The 13,979-nt window shown below is 33.7% G+C and overlaps 2 protein-coding genes across 2 annotated transcripts in view; both read right to left on the reverse strand.

Annotated features, from left to right (window-relative positions):
- LOC126977458 (protein smoothened) overlaps positions 1-13,979 on the reverse strand; it is a 599,797-nt gene that overhangs the window by 334,182 nt on the left and 251,636 nt on the right. The window lies entirely within an intron of this gene.
- The window catches only part of LOC126977538 (uncharacterized), a 132,213-nt gene that overhangs the window by 9,660 nt on the left and 108,574 nt on the right, over positions 1-13,979 (reverse strand). Inside the window, exon 3 of the mRNA XM_050826395.1 lies at positions 13,477-13,595. Coding sequence (XP_050682352.1) covers positions 13,477-13,595 — 119 coding nt within the window. The remainder of the gene's footprint in view (positions 1-13,476; positions 13,596-13,979) is intronic.

Below are 13,979 nucleotides of genomic sequence, written 5' to 3' on the forward strand. Positions count from 1 at the left end.
ACGTTAACAGTTTCACTTTAACTCTCCTATCGCACTTGGAATCTTTTCCCTAACGATACTATTACCGCAGGGAAATTGAAATCACCAATTATAGCTAATGTTAATGTGGCTAAACTTAACACCAATTAGTAATATTTTGTGTGTAATCCGGGTTCGAATAGACCATTAACGTAAGACCGGACAAGTAGTCCAATTGTTTTTAACCGACTTCAAAAGAGGAAGTTCTCAATTCGTCGGTATGTTCTTTTTTTTATGTTTGTTACCTCAAAACTTTCGACTGGGTGAACCGAATTTGACGATTCTTTTTTTATTTGAAAGCTGGTGCTTCCCGTGTGGTCCCATTGTAATTTGGTAGAGATCTGAGAATAGAATCGATGAGAAAACCATAAAAGTCTTAAATTAGCTATACATACGTATAGCAAAGTGGATGATAAATTTACGATTAACTCAACATCGCGCCAACTGATTTCGATGACTTTTTTTTATTGGAAAGGATATACTTCAAACTGGTGAGAGTTAGGTTAGGTTCTGATTACGGAATCCATGACAAAGTAACGGAACTCTTCAATTCTTAGGAGCAAATTCACGATACTCGGCCGAATCTTTTTTATGGTATCCGAATATTTAAGTCATCTACCATAACATAGTCATGGCCAAGTAATTGTCGTAGTCAAATATGATGATCAATGACCACCTTAACGACTAACAGTAAGGGTGCGATCGGTGGCAGAATTTCTTACTGTCTGTAGTCGAATTGCGAAGCGCTTACGATCATTGCTGCATTGAAAAATGTTGTATATCTACACATATTTAGCTAAATTGTTAGTTAGTGTACTTCAAATTCACTAAAAATCATATTTTTTTTTTAACAAAAAACAACCGACTTCAAAAACACTATTTCAAAAACAATAGATATAATATGCACTCAAAAGTATAAAAATAATTGCGTATTTTTATACAATCTAATTCTAGTTACGATTATTGTAATTTTTGTCAACCATAGACCAAACTTATAGACAAACTTATCTTTGCATAATTTCCTTACAGATTGTTTATAGTGTTTAGTTATTTTTGTAGTGATAATTTCGTATGGAAGGGTAAACCGCATCGTAACGTTACGCGTTACGTCTGTCTGGCTTCCCTTTCTCTCACGCATACGGCAACTGTAAGCAGGCTCCTCCTCTCTCACTCGAATCAATTGTTACTTTTATAGGATTTAATAATGATATTAATAATTTACAAATACAAAATTATAATATTCAAGAATTGTAACTAGGAATAAAAACTATTTTATAATCAACTAGCTGACCCGACATACGTTGTTCTGTTCATAATAAAAAAAAATGCGGGTGGAATTTCGTAAAATTCTTAGCTGACCTCTACTCGGCGAAACGAATATTCCTACCAAATTTCAAGTCTCTACGGCTCGGTTCCAGAGATATCGTGATGAGTGACTATATACGTGGAAATCTCTTATATATATATATAATTTTTTATATGCCTATTTATTTTCTTATGGGAAGTAGTTTTTGACTTTCAAATTTTTTTTCATATCCTATTTTGAATAAAATTATTTGAATGTGAATACATTACTTAAATTCTGTACCGCTACGATTAACTCCTATATTATCACTGTGACTCAACGATCAGCTTAAACAATTTTTTTTTCATCTTTTTTAACCAATTGTTCAGTCTCAATTGTCATTTTGTCAAGTCATTTTCAGTCAGAATCATACGTAGTATTTACATCCTCTTTCAAACTGAAAAGAAAAGACTTCTATTTGTAAAACAAAAGATACATAATTGTTTTTCTAATTCCAGCTTTACCAGCCAGTTTTCATTTTTTTTGGTTCCAAAGATTGCACCTCGCTGCCACTATACAGGCTGTCCCAAAGTTATGGAACATGAAGGGAAAGTACCTTAAATATCGTAGATAGGGCATTTTACTGAAAGAAGACTTTATGTTATTTATAAAAGTTAGTAATTCTGAATTCAAAGATTTTCTAAAAATTACTTGCCTCGTCTGGGAATCGAACCGACTTAAATGTAAAAAAAAAACCTTTTCTATAGCGCTATTAATCTATACCTACATATAAATATATTGGAGTGTCTGTTTGTAATATTGAAATAACCGTTTCTCACTACATGTAACTGAATATATATACGGCACATATACCAAAATATTTTTTTTTTTACAATGTTTATTTTAGAAAAATAAAGAATTGTTGCAATGTCGATGAAATGGTTTAACTAAAAAAATAATTTATATGGCAAAACAATGTTTGCGGGTCAGCTAGTATGATATATAATTTATAATAATGAAATGTCATAAAAGAAAAATGTTGACACATTCAAGTAAATTAAATTGACTTTAAAAAAATATAATAATTCTAGTCTTTATTATATGCATCTATAAAATAATAATTATCTTAATTTAAAATAACCTAAGTGCTTAAAATATAGAGTTTATTAATGTTAAATCAATTATAATAATAACTAGAATTTTGTAATGAAACGAAAAATGAATTAGTACTTAATAATAATTTTGGCCAATAACATTGATACCTTAAAACTATTTACACCCATTGTTACATGTTTTCTAGCAAAATTAAAAAAAAAAAAAAAACGATTAATGATTGATAAATATACTATAGTTACATCCGATTTTTTCATAAAATTTCATATATTTTATAATGGATTTAGAATAGAATAGAATAAAATGTATTGATAAGACACCACCACCACGCAATTATTAAATAACAAACCAGAATGAGTAATAAATTCTTAGAACTAACAAATAAAACGAATTAAATAATACAATTTATTACTCTAAAAACTAAAATGGTACTGTGATGCAGTGAATGTCACCAAATGGAGCTAACTCTGTAATAGCTGCAATGGCGTGGCGCCAATGTAGCACTGATTTTCAGTAGCCCCAACATTATGGAGTCCTGGAGTAGCAGCGACTAGTATTTTTTTAAATTATAGTTATGAATATAATTTAACAGAAATAAAAATCAGTAAGTAAAAAAAAAATTAATTGAACTCTAAAAAATGATAAAAATTCACACCAGGTGGAAAAAGTTTAAAAATCCAGGAGACTATGCCATGTTCTCCTTGCTGAGAGCCCGAGTAAAGAGGTTGCAAATCGAATCATATACAAAATATATGAATCGTTGTCAGAGTAATATTAAAACTTCGCCTTAAGAATTCTGGAAATTTATTAAAAATAAACGCACTGATTCTGGTATTCCTCACAACATGTACTACGGAAGTAGTTTACTTACGAATGGACATGATATCTGCAATGCATTTAATGAATACTTTCAAAGTGTATTCTAGCCTTGTGACCGAAATGATGAGACCCTGAACGAGGAATCAAATATTTCCGAAAATCTTCACACAATTGAGATCGATGAAAGAATACTTAGGAGGTTGTTTAGTAAATTGGATAACCGGAAGGGCGCCGGTACTGACGGTATACCAGCTATATAAAGAAATGTGAATCGGGCCTATTACCTCCGCTACTAACACTCTTTAAGCGCTCCATTAATGAAGGGACCTTCCCTAGATGTTGGAAGGAAGCCCGAATAGTACCAATACATAAAAAGGAATCAAAAACAAATATTAGTAACTATAGAGGTATCTCCATTTTGAATATATTTGGTAAAATGTTAGAAAAAATTGCATATGATCATATTTATAGAAATTGCCTACAATGCATCCCTATCAACCAACACGGTTTTATTAAATCTCGTAGTGACCTTACTAACTTGCTTGAGTTCACTCATACCGTTAAGTGCGACATGAATGATAGATCACAAATAGATGTAATATACACAGATTTTGAAAAGGCTTTTGATAGAGTCAACCACAGTATACTATTAAAGAAGCTTTACGCAGTTGGAATCAGAGGGAACCTTCTTAGATGGACAGAATCGTATATAAGAAATCGCTGTCAGGCCGTCGTCCTCGGTGGTTTTAGATCAGACTTTGTTGAGGTGACTTCTGGTGTACCTCAGGGATCGCACCTGGGTCCTTTGGTATACAATATATATTTATATGACATCAGCAATTATTTTGCTAGTTCAAACTTCTTGCTGTATGCTGACGACAAAAATATTTATAAAAAGATTTCACAAATAGACGATTGCTTTATGTTACAAGATGACTTAAATAAACTGCCACAATATTATAAAATAAATAAAATAACAGTTAATATTGCTAAATGTCAAATTATTACATTTTCACGAAAACATAATAAGATAAAATTTGATTATACTTTAAATAACGAAATTATTCCAAAAATTACTCAAATAAGGGATTTAGGTGTGATCCATGATAGCAAACTAACCCATAATAACCACATCGAAATAATAACACAGAAGGCTTATAAAAATCTAGGGTTTATTCTTCGCACTTGCGAACCTTTCAATGACAACTTGTGCCTAAAAGTGCTATATTATGCTTACGTGCGAAGCATCCTTGAATTCGCAAGTCCTATCTGGAGGCCTACATATCAATGTTATATTGACCGCCTTGAAAAAATACAAAAGATATTTATAAAAAAAAATGAATTTTAAATCTCAATTCATTCCTATAGACTACAAAGAAGCCTGTAATTATCATAAAATCGATACCTTGGAAGATAGAAGAGATGTAATTGATATGTTACTCCTTTATGATATATTACATAATAAATTTGACTGTCCAGATATCTTAAATAAAATATCATTCCAGGTACCAACATTACGTACTAGGCATACTAATTTATTTAACATTCCCTTTGCTTGTACTAAGTATCTTAAATATTCACCTCTATTTCGAATTCCTGACATATATAATAAGAAATTTTCTTCCGTCGACATTTTCAACTTATCACGTCTGAGGTTCAAAAAACTGATATTAAACTGTTTAAATTGCAGGAGCTAATCATCAGTATATTCAGGATAAATTATTAGTCTCACATCGTAATTTAAACATTATATTCGAACACTCACATTCACTCACACCACTCACATTCACTCACACTACTCACATTCACTCACACCACACAACCTATTCACCGTTTCAGTTACTCAATATGGATACGATTTCTTCTTTTCTTTCTATTTAATTTTTTCTTGTAAGTTTTTCGAGTATTTTTCGTTTTTGTCTTAAACTACTTTGTCACATACTTATTGTGCTGTTAATAGTATTCCTTTTAATTGGCGTATCTATTCTGTATAATTTTTAATATACTCTTTTCATTTTGTTAGCTGTAAGAAATCATAAATAAATAAATAAAATAAATAAAAAATAATAAAAAAATAAATAAAAGAAAAGGAACGTAAGAAGAAAATCTGAATGTATGGTTGAAAAATGTAAAAATATGTAACTACTAATAATAGATAAATGTTAGTAAAAATTATGGTATAATGATTTAAAAGAGGTACAAGCTGTTACACAGGTTTATAAATGTCACTAAGTATGTAGTTATGAGTTTTTATTTTGAAATTTTGAATTGTATTACTAAGTTGAAGTGGAGGTGACAAATCATTCCAGCACTTGGTGGATACCTAAAACTTCCCCGAACTTATTTACGCAATAGAACACACACAAAATCCATCACTAAACAATAAGTAAACCAATGCGTAGATAAATCCAAGCCAACACCCCATTCAGTGATGAAAAAAAAATATTTAAAAACGAACGTGATCGACTCTGAGGATAAAATAAGTATTATTTTAGCTAAGCCCCAAGACGGGATCGCAAATTTATTTAGGACACGTGTACCCCACTTCTCTTACTAGTCCCTACATGGCTTAAGACAAGTAAGTATCTAATAATTTATATAAGTAGTTCTTTCAGGTTTTAACCTATATATGGAGAGATATTTACCTCTATGTTCTTTTTTATGTTAAAGTGTCAAGAATTTGACTTACAATAATTATAAATAACTAGCTGACCCGACAGGCGTTGTTCTGTATATAATAAATAGAATAATGTGTTTTTATGAATTTGTCAATAATATTTCTTAATTCTCTGTTGTTGTAATGAAATTGTTTCAAACGTATGATTTATCAATCTACATATAGTTGGTTGTCAAATATTATGGTTGCGAAATTTAATTTGTGACAAAACTTGAGATTTATCAATCTACATAAAAATAATCTGATTGATAGTTAACAACTGTAATCTACCAACTATAGTTAGCTAAAATAAAGTTTAAGTTTATTTTTTACCTCCTGAGAAAGTTAGAAACAAATGTAAAAATTCTAATTAGTTATTCATTTGAAACTATTCTTTCAATTAGATTTCTGAACGACGGAGGACATATTTTTTTATTTATTCACCTTTCAAACCTTCTCTGGACTTAAGATCAAAATTATTAAATAATTGAAGATCAAAATTAAGAGCTAAGAAGAAGATAAGATAAGAAGACCAACGAACAGCAATTCATTTTTATATATATAGATAATTTATTTGTTTCACAAAAAGTAGGGGAACCTGTTGTACCTAGGACAGGTTTTTAGATATCTATTTTTTATTTTTATTTGACGAACTGTACACAAACGATTATTGCATATTTTGAAAGGTCAATTATTTGAGTATTCACCACGAAAATATCACAAATGTATATTTCGGTAAAAACGAAAAAAGGGATTTTTGGCCAAGTGCTTTGCTATTTCATACCACGACGTCATTTGAGCGAACCAATTTAGGTTGACGTCAAATCAAGTTGGAAATTGAATTGCAAACTGTTTTAGTTCGTTCATTCATTCGTACTAAGAGGTAATATTTCAACAATAAGTTGCCTCTTTCTTAGCGGAAATTGAATCATTTTGTTAATAACTTTTAAAAAATAATGAAAACATACAGAAAACTGATGAAAGAGGAGATGAGAATACTTTATTGGCCTTTTTTTTAAACAAAAATGAAAATAAATACCGAAAATGTAACTACCAAAGATGAGGCAGTAAGACCCCTGGCCTGCCTGTTTGCAAGAATTAATTAAAGAAATACGTACTCTGTGCTCCTGTCAAATCAAACATGAATGGAGGTGCGTTCATAACTCGTTTAATCAGTTTATTTTTACGAAAAAACCTAAGCAAACCTTTAATTTGTAATTCAAAGAACTATGTAAGTATATATATATATATATAATACTATTATTTAATAATTACTAAAAAGGGCTTAATGGCTTATAATTTGACGCTATAACGCGTAATTTTAAAATGTGTTTGAAGTAATTTCTATGCAAAAAAACCACTAAAATCATAATGTACCTAAACTGAACTGCATCGGAATTGAATCGCTTACTAAAACTTGATGGGAGGCCTGAAGACTCCAATGTAATGTAATGTATGTATACATATCTATACACCATCTTTTTCTTGTCGGAAATTGGTAATTCCATTATTATAATCTGACTGTGTCTTTTTAACACATTTTATTAATTAAATTATAAATTGTTTATTTAATGAATGAGACGAAGATATCTCTCGTATTTATAGTTTCCTATATACATTTTTCACGCTGTAGAGATAAATACTGAGCATTTAATTACTATGAGCACCATTAAGGTCATTAATGTTGTACAGACGTGATAAAGTGCTTCCTTTTAAACGAAATATTTAATTTTTTTACCTCTCTAGTTGAAAAAGTTTTTTGCTCATTCAGTGCAAAGAGGATGTAAATACTACGCACTATGAGGCGAGACTTCCTACGAAAAAAAGTGTGTGTGTACTTATGTATGCACGCAAGAAAAAAATGATGAAAAAATGGAAAATGAAAAATTTTTTACAATATTATAACCGTCATCTGTCAATCTATCAATGACTAGACGTTTCATACAATCGAGTGATTTTTTTTTCTTACAGAGTTTCGCTACGTTAATTCAGTGAGAAAAAATTCTTCCCCTTCTTTGCAGTCTGTCAACGTCGAGTTGTTTGGAGGCGGCACGGAGTTTTTATATTATCTTTTACTAGTTAATTGTAAAATCGCTTGTTAGGTGCCTATATAGTAATAATATGTACGATGCATTGTTGAGGCACAGATTTGCCAAAAGTACCAGAGACTGCCCTCGCGTTATGCCGCCCGCCCCATGAGTGGCTTAGTCATAGCCATAATCACCTTTCATCAGACTTATAAGTTGGTTTATCCTTCTATTGATGGAAACTGTACACGGTGGGCTATGCTGACGACCTCGCCATTCTAATAACAGGACCAGTCGAGAGCGTCTTATGTAGCCTCATGAGATCTGCTTTTAAGATTTTGGAAGAATGGTGCGCGCAACACAATCTTACAGCTAATCCGTCAAAGACGGAACTAATACTATTCACTAACAAACGCAGCCTTGGTAATCTAACATTACCAAAGCTGTTCAACACCGAACTAAGCCTTACTAAAGAAGTTAAATACCTGGGGGTTATACTGGATAGTAAGTTGCTTTGGAACAAACACCTTGAACACAAGCTGGAAAGAGCATGCATCATCTTTTGGCAGTGCAGAAGACTCATAGGCAGAACCTGGGGTCTTGCTCCAAAGATAAGCAGTTGGCTCTATACAGCAGTCATCAGACCAATTATCTCCTATGGAGCAATAGCGTGGTGGCCCAGGACAGAGCTTGTGACGGTACAAACCAAGCTGCAGCGTTTCCAGCGGCTGGCCTGCACAGCCATAACAGGATGCATGCGCACCACGCCTACTAAACTATTCTAGGGCTAACACCACTCGACATACACTTTCAACAAGAAGCGACAATGGCGACTCTACGTCTAAAGCTGTTGGGTGTATGGAAGAATGAAGACGGCCTAACAGATAAGCTCTGGAATAGGGTAACAAAGGATTATCCACTCCGTGAGGCACCATGTGATAAGATACCTAAAACACATACCTTCTATAAAAACTATCACATACAGCTATATGAGAAAGATGCTGACCAGTCAGCTGTAAATGAATTAAGAATTTACACAGACGGCTCGAAAATGGCTACTGGAAATGGTGCCGGCATATTCTCACAGGAACTAAACATACACATTTCCATACCCTTGGGCACACACAGCTCCATCTTCCAATGTGAGTGCGTAGCCATCAAGGAAGCCGCCAGCGCTATATTAAGAAGAAAGGTACATGGCCACAGCATCAGATTTCTTTCTGACAGTATGGCGGTACTAACAGCGCTGAAGGGTATCACACACAATTCAGCACTAATACACGAATGTCACCAAACCCTGGAGCAAGTTGCCTCTTATAACCAGGTAACTCTGCAATGGATCAAGGGACATAGTGGTTCGTTGGGTAATGATGCAGCGGATGAGCTTGCAAGGCGAGCATCGGCAAATATAGTGACTGGTCCTTTGCCACTTCTGCCACTGCCCTTCAGCCAAATGCGCTCATGGATACGCTCTCTCACCAACGATCTACACAACACCCGATGGATGAATGTCTCAAGCTGTAGACAGTCGAAGGTGGCGATACCTGCACTATCGCCCAAACTGACACCTAGACTTATCAGCCTCAACAGACATGACATCCGTATGGTATGACATGGTATCCGTATGGTGGGCACCCTAACGGGTCACACATCACTAAACAACCACCTTTTCACAATCGGCGTAACGGACAGTCCTAAGTGCAGAGGTTGTCTGACCGAAGACGAAACGGTCGCTCACGTAATCCTGGAATGTGCGGGGGTGGCCAACCAACGGGCAAAAACCTTAACCAATACGAGGTCGCTCCAAGAAGTCTGTGAACACCCCAGGAATGTTCTGAACTTCTGGAAGGAGCTGGGCTGGTTGGAGTAACTGGCCATTATTGCACGCAAAATGGGCCCATGCTAGTGGTTTAATTGCGGAAACAGGAGCCCCTATACCATACCATACCTTCTATTGATGTACGATCTCGTACCTAAATTGCACATTCACTGACAGGCTGTTCCATATGTTTGACAGCAAATTTTTGTGCCTATTTGAAACGCTACTCGCGACCGTCCAGAGAACTAATTTTGACGTATAATACAAATGTCTGCGAAGGAACGTACAATACTCTGAAGTATTTTTACATTTTCAATTCGCTTGTTTTCTGTGCTTTTATTCTTCAAAAATCAACGTAATAAAGCACAAAATTTTTTTTGTAAATAGTTTCCCACCCTCTACCGATGTTTGCTGAGGTTGTCATCACTAGTTTAGTACCGCAGATTCTCGCTACATGGCTAACAGCGCCGAAATGGCGAATATCAAACAGACATAAAAGCATATTGACAGCCGCCAGTCCAGAGGTTAGTGTGAATATTGTATTGTACTTGTCAGCGGTTTACATATACTCATGATTTTATTAATTATTAGATCGCATGGAAGCAGCAAGGCGATCGCGCGTACTCACGCCATCATTAAGCATGAATCATTTATCAAAATAATCAATATAAGAAATAAATAATAATCTATACTAATATTATAAAGCTGCAGTGTTTGTTTGTTTGTTTGAACGCGCTAATCTCTGGTACTACTGGTCCGATTTGAATGATTCTTTCAGTGTTGGGTAGTCCATTTATCGAGGAAGGTTATAGGCTATGTTTTTTTTTCAAAATTAGGGATCCGTAATGAAATTGCTATTTTGTAACACAAGGTGTAAAATCGAAAACCTATTTTTGCGTGCGCTGCAAATACTATTGACAATAGAACAAAATGATGTACAGGCTATAATATAGGCAATATTTTATTACTTATAAAACTATCGCGTGAATTATACTTTATATGGCAAAACAACGTTTGCCGGGTCAGCTAGTATATAATAATTTTATATACTCGAGTATTAATTTCATAGCAAGACAATCAAGTAGCATTTATCAAGTAAACTTATCTATTATCAAGAAAAGAGAGATAATTGATAAGTTAGTTAATTAGTTTCAATCAAAGTACTTACAATTCCATAAGATAAGAATAACTGTAATAACCTTAACAAATATATATTATACTATATCGTACATATGTACTATATTGTACATATGTACTATATTGATAAATTTTGTATGACTAGTTTAACTCCAATGTTGTGCCTTACAAACATTTAAGACATACTTAAGAACTTAAGACTTACTAAGATTTATCAACTCGAACGGTTGGCTCAGTGGTAAGAGCGCTCGTACGGAACGCGTGAAATCATCGGTTCGAGTCCCGCATCGTTAATTAATTTTGTATTCAAATTTCAATTGTGTAATTAATAAAGAAGTGAGAGTTATCACTTTAAAAAAAATAAAAAATTGTCTACTATTTTACTTAAAGTTATTTAAATAGAAACGGGGCAAATATATTTTACTGTATCATGTATTTAATTGTAACATAAGCACTACATAAGTCACTACTTCTCTCTCTACTAAAAATCAAATGATTTACAGCCGTTTTCCGTACCATAAGGCCTATCGCAGACGACAGACTATCCATGACGCACTTTTTAATCTGTGATAATAAAACGTATAGAATTTTAAGCAGTACCACATACGACGCGTAAAAAGTCTTACACACAAAATACCCTCGTAATCTGACAGATCGCGCCGCACCGCGCCGCACAAAAAGTGCGAGAAGAAAATATATCGTTCGCGTCTATACGCGCTAACGCAGACGACGCTCACTTTAGTCTGTAGTTTGCACTTGCTTGTGATTGACGAGTATCTAGCTAGACATCGATGTATCGATGTTGATTCAAGGAAAAGAAAACAGACCAGCACTGTATGATACCGATAATGATAATAAAATTGTGGGACGAAGTGTGCAAATTTATTTGGGTATAGTTATAGAACTGAATGTTTAATATGAAACAGTCCCTTTATAATCGTTCTGAAAGAATAGGATACGCCCATAATTCTATATTTCTTCTTTATTTTATATGTCAAGTACGAAATAATACACCGCAATCTCTGTACTTCCATGGCGTGTAGCCTACAGTTCCAACAAAATGTGCTAAAGTGTACGTCGTGTGCGTTGAGTCTGTCTAATATCTGGCAATAACATTTGGCGCGCAATGCAGACTCGATAGCACAAAAAGTGTGTCATCTACGATAGGCCTAAGGTATATAATTTAATATTTTATTAAAGAGCCTAACTCTAGATTATCCTATTGAATTAAACTCATGTATCATTATCATTTTGGTTCCCGATAACAATCGGCACTGAAAATTAATACAATGTTAATCTTAATTTACATAAACACATGGTATAGAAAACCCAAAGGTTACCTGAAAGAGATTGCTGAGTAGCGATAAGGTCACCTAACTGTGCTTACCATAACTCTTATGACCAATTTTAATATTATTTTAAGTGCAATAAAGAATTTTCATTCATTCATTCATTCAAAACGCTTATCTGTTCATTCGTTCTATTTCATCCTAAATTGAGTTAAAAACAGATTAACATAACGATCAAAAGATCGATTATTAAAGGTTGGGAAAATTTAAGCTTACTTCAACTGTTATCTTTATAAGTCGTTAGCCACATCCAGTCCTTCTTATTCCGTATAAATATAAAATATATTGATGTTGTTTTGTTCAGAAATTTTTATGTACCTTCATTTTTTGTAATTGTTCACTTTGTTTGTTTTGCATGCATAGAAACCTAAAGATAGTTAATAATAGAAAAAATATTATATTGTATATTTATGTAAAATTCTCATGTAAGCGATTTTATGTTAAGTCTTATAAGAATAAATATCTTAAAACCGAAAAATGTGAATAGATTATAATTTTCTGATCGCGATTTTCGATTGCTATTGAGTTGTATCGACCGTTACACGAACATTAATTTGGCAAGAAACTCTCCCAAGATTTTTTTTTGCGCTCTTTAATAACTAACTGCTCTAATTAGATAATATTCAGCTGTGGAGTAGTGGGATTTACGACAGAGAAAGTTTTTAATAAAACATTTATATTTATTTACAGGTTATGCCTGATCAGTGGCGGTTCTTTATTATAAAAGTGTATACATTTACCCTTAAAGCTATTATGTATCTTATGAAGCCTACTAGAATTAGCTACAAGCAATCCGTTATTTCTAGTGTTATAACAATGAAAATCACTATTAACAGCAAAACACACAAGCGAGCGACACTCTGGCTTTTTCTCATGTCCAAGTTACGTCAGTTGGTGCTGAGGCTGTTGCTTCGACTGCCGAAGACAGCAAGCGTCGCAAATATGTCGGTCTCAGTGAGTCATACATCTTTGTGCGCTTTGGTGTCGAGACACTTGGCCCGTGGGGCCCAGAGGCGCGTAGAATGTTTAAAATACTATCTTCGCGCCGCAATAAGGCTACTGGAAACCCAAGCGCTGGCAGCTATTTCGGTCAACGGATCAGCCTTGCTATCCAACGCAGTAATGCTGCCAGCATTCTTGGTACGATAGTTTTAATTTATTTATAATTTAGCGCTTATTATCATTATCTAGAGCAAAAAGGTGATATAGAATTTGTTCTACGCAAGAATGGATAGTAAAATGTATAACTTTACCTCCTCGTGCCAGCTACTTCGACGACCTTGCATCTCGAGCGTCGCCACCAACACGGCTGGAGGGTCCAATACGATGACGAAGCACTTCTCGCCCATCCCTCCTCCGGAAATAATAGCACCTAAAGCAAAAGTATATAAATTACGTAAAATGTTATGGACGATGGTAAAAAAATACTTAAGTATTAAGTGGATATTAGAGGCAGAGTATTCAAATTCAAATAGTTTTATTCAAAATAGGATTCAAAAACATCATATTGAACTTCAAAGACTACCACCCATTCAAAATAGACTGTCTCAGACCTGAGAAAAACGGGCGCAAGAAACTCAGCGGGCTATTTTTTATAAAAATATGGATTTCAATGTAATATCGTACAATAAACATTTATAATTAAAAATCCTGATGGTGTTCGCTTCATTCCCAGTCTGTGGTATCATTAATAAAATCGTTTATTCTATAGTAACCTTTCCCACACAAACGTTTTTTAACATTTCTTTAAAATTTC

Source organism: Leptidea sinapis, chromosome 45, assembly GCF_905404315.1.
Source record: "Leptidea sinapis chromosome 45, ilLepSina1.1, whole genome shotgun sequence".
Taxonomy (NCBI): domain Eukaryota; kingdom Metazoa; phylum Arthropoda; class Insecta; order Lepidoptera; family Pieridae; genus Leptidea; species Leptidea sinapis.